At 41.5% G+C, this 6,594-nt stretch overlaps 1 protein-coding gene across 1 annotated transcript; it reads right to left on the bottom strand.

Annotated features, from left to right (window-relative positions):
* Positions 1–322: 322 nt before the first annotated feature.
* On the bottom strand, positions 323–6,156 carry LOC125833529 (uncharacterized). The gene is made up of 8 exons (XM_049512690.1): positions 6,075–6,156; positions 5,570–5,838; positions 5,368–5,452; positions 3,570–3,702; positions 2,925–3,190; positions 2,127–2,376; positions 913–1,174; positions 323–622 (listed from the first exon to the last, which is right to left on the bottom strand). The coding sequence occupies exons 1-8, from the start codon at positions 6,154–6,156 to the stop codon at positions 323–325; spliced, it is 1,647 nt and encodes a 548-aa protein (XP_049368647.1).
* Between the last annotated feature and the right edge of the window lie 438 nt (positions 6,157–6,594).

Below are 6,594 nucleotides of genomic sequence, written 5' to 3'. Positions count from 1 at the left end.
GACTCAAATTTCTTCCGAATCTAGACTAGGCTAGGAATTCCCAAGTTACTACCCAAAAGTTTTTCTGGCCCAATTTTTTTCCCCATTGGCTTTTCAACAACGATGGGAACCGGTCGTTACAATAGATACCAATTTACCCATTGTTCCTCCTCGAGTGATAAACTAGGAAAAACTGGCTAAAGTAAGGGTAGAGTAGTACCTGAATCGTTGAACAATTGGGATACTTGTCTCATATGTCCTTCTTGGTTTCCCAAGTCACTTCCTCAATCGGATGATGCTTCCATTGAACTTTCACGGACTTTATCTCCTTGTTCCTCAGCTTTCAGATATCACGATCAAGGATTGCTACTGGTTCCTCTTCATACTGAATGTCTTTATCTAACAAAACTGAGTCCCATTTTATTATGTAATCACTGTCCCCATGATACTTCTTCAACATGGACACATGAAACACTAGATGAACTCCAGATAAGCTACGAGGTAAGGCCAACCTATAAGCCAATGGCCCTACACAGTGAAGAATCTCAAATGGTCTAATGTATCGAGGACTAAGCTTGCTCTTCTTGCGGAATCTCCTCACCCCTTTTATAGGTGACACTAGAAGAAGAACTTGCTCACTGGCCTGAAATGCCATGTCTCTTACCTTACGATCTGCATACTTCTCTTGTCGACTCTGGATTCTATAAGCTTAGCTTGGATGCTTCTTACCTTATCCTGAGCATCCTTTACCAAATCAACCCCCAAAGGTTTAACATCTCCAACCTCAAACCATCCTATGGGTGATCTACATCCTCTCCCAAAAAGTGCCTCGAACGGTGCCATATCAATGTGGGAGTGGTAACTGTTATTATAGGAGAACTGACACAAAGGTAGGAACTTATCCCAATATCCTCCAAAGTCAATCACACATGCCCTCAACATGTTTTCTAACGCTTGAATAGCCCTCTCTGACTGCCCGTCTCTTTGCGGATGGAAGGTTATGCTAAAAGTGAATTGAGTGTCTAACTCCTTATGCAATTTTCCCCAAAACTTGGATGTGAACTGTGTACCACAACCCGAAATGATAGAAAGGGGAACTCCGTGCAACCTCACTATCTCCTTCACATACACCTTAGCCAACTGCTGCATATTATAGTCTACTCTGACTGGAATGAAGTGGGCTGACTTAGTCAGTCTGTCAAGCACCACCCAAATATAATCAAACTTTCCCAAGGTCTTGGGGAGACCAATCACGAAATCTATAGCTATCATTTCCCACTTCCATTCCAGAATTGGCATTCACTGAAGCAAACATGCAGGCCTTTGATGCTCATATTTTACTTGTTGACAGTTTTGGCACTTAGCCACAAACTCAACTATGTCTTTCTTCAAGCCAGACCACCAATAAATTCATTTCAAATCTCGGTACATCTTGGTCACACCCGGATGAATGGAATACTGCGAACCATGGGATTTTATCAACATTTTCTAAATCAAGTCATCCACTTAGGGAACACAAATTCTTCCTTTAAAGCAGAGCACACCCCCCGCATCAAGAGTCGCATCTTGTGCCTTGCCATACACTGTCTTCTTTCTGAGCTCATTAAAACTTTCATCCTCAAACTGTTTGGCCTTGATCTCCTCAATGAATGTGGCCCTAACCTCAATGCTAGCTAACACCCCACCTTTTTTTGAAATGCCCAACTACATGAACTTAGACTCCAATGTTTGTATTTCCTTGGTCAAAGGTCGCTTGGATACACCCAAGCAAGCTAGACTACCCATACTCACCACCTTTCGGCTTAATCCATCTGCGACCACGTTGGCCTTACCCGGATGATATTGGATGGTAATATGATAGTCTTTGAGTAACTCCATCCACCTTGGCTATCTCATATTCAGGTCCTTCTGAGTGAATACATGTTGTAGGCTACGGTGGTCAATAAATACCTCATACTTGACATCATAGTAATGTCGCCAGATCTTGAGGGCAAACACTACCACTGCCAACTCCAAATCATGCGTCGGGTAATTTCACTCATGCACTTTCAACTGTCGTGATGCATACTCTATGACATTCTTATCCTACATCAACACAACACCCAAACCTGAATGTGAAGCATCACAATAAACAATGAAATCTTTACCTTTCGCCAGTAGTGCCAAAATATGTATTGTGGTCAGAAGAGTCTTTGACATTTTGAAAGCTCTCTTCACATTTGTCAGTCCACTTCAAAGGTACTTCCTTTTCGTTCAACCTCGTCAAATGTGTGGCGATAGAAGCAAAATTCTTCACAAACCTACGATAGTAGCTGCTGGCAAGCCCCACAAAACTCCTAATTTCAGTTATAGAGCTAGGTTGGGCCCAATTCTTGACTGCTTCAATCTTTTGGGAATCTACCATTACCCGTTCCTTTGAAATCACATGCCCCAAAAAGGTAACCGAAGTCAACCAAAACTCACACTTAGAAAATTTAGCATACAACTTATGCCTCCCAAGAACACCCAGAACAATACGAAGATAGTCGGCATGATCTTCCATACTTTTTAAATAAACCAAGATGTCATCAATAAAAACAATCACAAACGAATCCAAAAATGGTTTGAACACACCATTAATCAAACTCATGAAAGTTGCAGGCGCATTTGTCAACCCAAACGACATCACTAGAAACTCTTAGTGCCCATAACGGGTCCTGAATGCCATTTTTGGTACATTCATAGGCCTAATCTTTAACTGATGGTAACCTGACCTTAGATCAATCTTAGAGAAAATTGATGCACCCTACAACTAGCCAAAAAGATCACTATGAGGCAGTGAATACTTATTCCGAATGGTGACCCTATTCAACTGTCGATAGTCTATGCATATCCTCATACTACCATCTTTTTCTTAACAAATAAGATAGGAGCACCCCACGGGGAAGCACTAGGATGGATGAAACCTTTATAAAAAAGCTCCTGAATTTGAGCTTTAAGCTCTCTCAACTCCGCTAAAGCCAGGCGATAAGAATGAATGGAGATAGGACGAGTACCAGGTTCCAAGTCAATGCAGAAATCTATATCTCTCTTCGGAGGCATACCAGACAAATCGGTAGGAAACACTTCAACAAATTCAGACACTACAGGAATATACTCAATAGAGGGAGACTCGGCCTCAACATTCCGAATATGAGCCAAATATGCCAAACACTCCAGCCCCACCAGTTTCCTAGCCCGAATGGAAGATATGACCTTAGCTGGCTTAGGCTTGTACACCTCTTCCCACTCTAACTTTTCCCTACCCGGGATCTCTAGAGTCACGGACTTAGTGTTAGAATTAAGCACAACATAATAGGGGGACAACCAAGTCATGCCTAAGATTATATCAAAGTTAGTCATATCCAAAATAACCAAATCAGACCAGGTTTGGAAACCCATAAACATAACAGGACAAGCACAATATACATGGGTGACTATGACAGACTCTCAACAGGGTAGAAACATGAATGGGGGCATCAAGTACATCACAAACCGTATCAAATCCCAAGGCAAACTAAAATGACACGTATGAAAAAGTAGAAATCGGATCAAACAACACATTAGCCAACCGGTCACAGATAAGAATAGTACATGTGATAATTACATCAGATGTCTCTGCCTCGGTCTTGCTCGAAAAGGCATAAAACTGAGCCCTGTCATCTTGGTGGACGACCTCCTTGCCTGGCTGCGTTGCTCCTCTACCTGCATAACCATTTATTTGTGTAGAATATCTAGACAAGGCATGGAACTTAGCCTCATTAGCAGCTACAGTCATACTGATATACCGTGAGTTTACGGTATTTTTAATACATTTCACTTAAGAGTTGTGTGTGTTTAGGGCTTTTTTGTATTGGTTTTTATGTGTTTTTATCATGTTTTGCAGGAAAGATGGTTAGGCGCGGAATTAAAGAGACAGCTGAAAGAAATGCAGAAAAGGGCATCTAAGGAGTTGATCTATGGACCGTAGGTCCATTGACGCTCCGTAGATGGTGATCATAGATTAGCAGGGCAAGGCATGGAAGGAGAATCAGGTAATCTGACCAAGTGTGGAACCACGGTGACCATTGACGGTCTGTAGATTAATCTACGTACCGTACTGTTGAACCGTAGAATGTGACTGCGAGGGTTCCAGTACCTGATTTTTGGAGAATTCTAAGTATGGAGCTACGGAGAGGGGATCGACAAACCGTAGATCGATCTACGGTCCGTACTGGTGTTCCATTGGTTGCTTCAGAGAAGCTAATTTTTTGAAGCTGAAATATTTTCTAAGTCCTGGCTGACGGAAGGGACTCACGAACCGTAGATCAATTGACGGTCCGTGAGTCAGTCTCGTGGAATGAAGGCACGCGCCTGAACAAACTTTCCTTATTTTGTTTCCCTTTTAATTTAGGACTTGTTTTCTATAAATAGGGTATGTAAACCTCGTTTTTGGCGGTTAGATTTTATTTTTTTATTCTAGTTTTTGGCTTTGGAGATTAACTTGCAACTTTAGCAATTCTTAACTTCTAAGCACGTTTTGGTGATTTTTACTTTGAAATTCTAGGATTATTCTACTCTACTACGTAAGTTCATGATTTATTCTTCAAACATTATGAATTGTTTTCTTGCTAATATGGGTAACTAATTCCACAACTAGGGTTGTGGGAACTATGAGCGATTAACAAAGTATGAATAGTAACTAAGTAATTCCCAAATAGTGTTTTGCATGCATTGATAATTCTTTCATCTAGAAGTCTTTTTAACGGTGCGCAACGTTACAACTCGCCTTGTTGCTACTTGTTGGACCAAAGAGGTAATTAATAAGAAAAGAATTATCAACATAGATTTAGTGTGATACTATCTAATAGAATTAATTTCGATTGGTGCAAGGGTGAAAACTAAGCCATACATCGATGTGACGTCTAATATGAGGTAATGGTAAGGGTTAGTAAATTATACACACGTAGCCGGATCAAGGTGCGGGGTGAAATTTTCTAGATGCCGGACCAAGGATTTAGAGATACATAACTTATCGTTTTGCATGTAATACATTAGGAAGGGATTGCTATTACTAGGATTATGGAGTTCTGAGCTTATGGGGAACACGTACGCCCTAGTTTCCTTCTTAATTTGATAACAACAAAAGCTTGAATCCTGCTTATTAATTACTTTCATAATTTCCAAAATTTGTTACACAACCCCCCCGCCCCTCCCCCATTTTACTTATTTGTCTTAGAAATACATTGGCTAAACGAATATAATTGTTATTGAACTTAAGTCTAAACCATATTCCTCGTGGGATCGACCCCAACCTACAAGTTGGGTTCTTTACGTGATAACGATCGCTTATGCTTCTGAAAAGAGGTGTAATTTGAGCATATCACATACCACCCTGCTCCAAAGCAATGAACTCATCCTTTTTATGATCTCTCAAAGTCCAAGGCACATACTTTTCTAGAAACAAAGCATGAAACTGTATCCAAGTGAGTGGGGGTAAAACTAACGATCTGTATTCCACATAGGTCCTCCACCATTGCTTAGCCTCACCCTAAAGCTGGAAGGTCACGAACTTTATCCCATACTAGTGTACAATACCCAACTTGTGAAGCCTCTCATGGCAATCCAAATTAAAGTCATAGGCGTCCTCACTCTCAGAACCATAGAACACAGGCGACTTTAGCTTCAGAAACTTAGCCAGCATCTCCTTCTCATTACTAGTCATCACAAGACCCAATAGGGGACGAAAAAAGGCATCAATGCCTACTGCTCCACCCACCTTGGGAACCGCAACCACAATGGGGGGTTGACGAGAGATTGAGTCGCTTGCACTGTGGGAAGAACTCCAAGACCAACCAATCCCTTCAGAAAAGTCATAATTTGTTGAGCTAACACTGGGTCTAAGAGAGGAATACCTATAGCCTCTGCCTGTGCATCCCCCTCTGGTCCAACCTCTTCCTCGTCCTAGATCTCCACATTCTCTTCTACCTCTTCGTGATGTACATGAGGGGCCTCATCTCTGAGAGCATTCTTAACTGGAGCTCAACCCCTAGCGGGTGCTACCATTCCTCGGCCACTGCCCCTTGATCTTCCCCTACCGCGGCCTCTTGTTGCGGAATCCTCGGTTGGCTCATTAACGGGAGCTACAGGCCAGACGTCATTGAAACACGTGTTAACCATCTGCGGACAGAAGAGGGAAGAAGATTAGATACCAATTGAATCAAGTCATAGCACGAAAGGAGTAGAACAAAGAGATTTGTTAAAGTCCTGTAGCCTCTCGAAGAAAAGTGCAGACGTCTCCGTACCAATCCACAAGACTCTACTAGACTTATTTTGATACAACAAGATCAATGAACCTAGGGCTATAATACTAACTTTGTCACGACCCAGACCATTGTGATTGGCACCCGCACTAACCCTCCGGTAGGAGAACCATTACTACAACCCAACTAAACAAAATAACGAAAACTAGAACATTTAAAGATACGGAAGCAGGTTTAAATGTCTAAAAAAATATGGAGTTCCCATAAACTTCGAAGTTTAACCAAAACAACTATCAAACTATTGCGGAAAACAACCCCTAGAACCTGAAAGTCATTATACCAAAATTACTAAAAT

The sequence above is a fragment of the Solanum verrucosum genome, unplaced genomic scaffold (assembly GCF_900185275.1).
Source record: "Solanum verrucosum unplaced genomic scaffold, falcon-dt-bn FXZP01000105.1, whole genome shotgun sequence".
In the NCBI taxonomy this organism is placed as follows: Eukaryota; Viridiplantae; Streptophyta; class Magnoliopsida; order Solanales; family Solanaceae; genus Solanum; species Solanum verrucosum.
This window is presented reverse-complemented; position numbering and strand designations above follow the sequence as displayed.

Coding starts and splice junctions, on each gene's coding strand:
- LOC125833529 (XM_049512690.1), bottom strand. CDS start 6,156: ATGGTTAACACGTGTTTCAATGACGTCTGGCCTGTAGCTCCCGTTAAT. Junction 5,453..5,569: donor GGCTTCACAAGTTGGGTATT/GTACACTAGTAT, acceptor ACTTGGATACAG/TTTCATGCTTTGTTTCTAGA. Junction 3,191..3,569: donor ACTATTCTTATCTGTGACCG/GTTGGCTAATGT, acceptor CATTCGGGCTAG/GAAACTGGTGGGGCTGGAGT.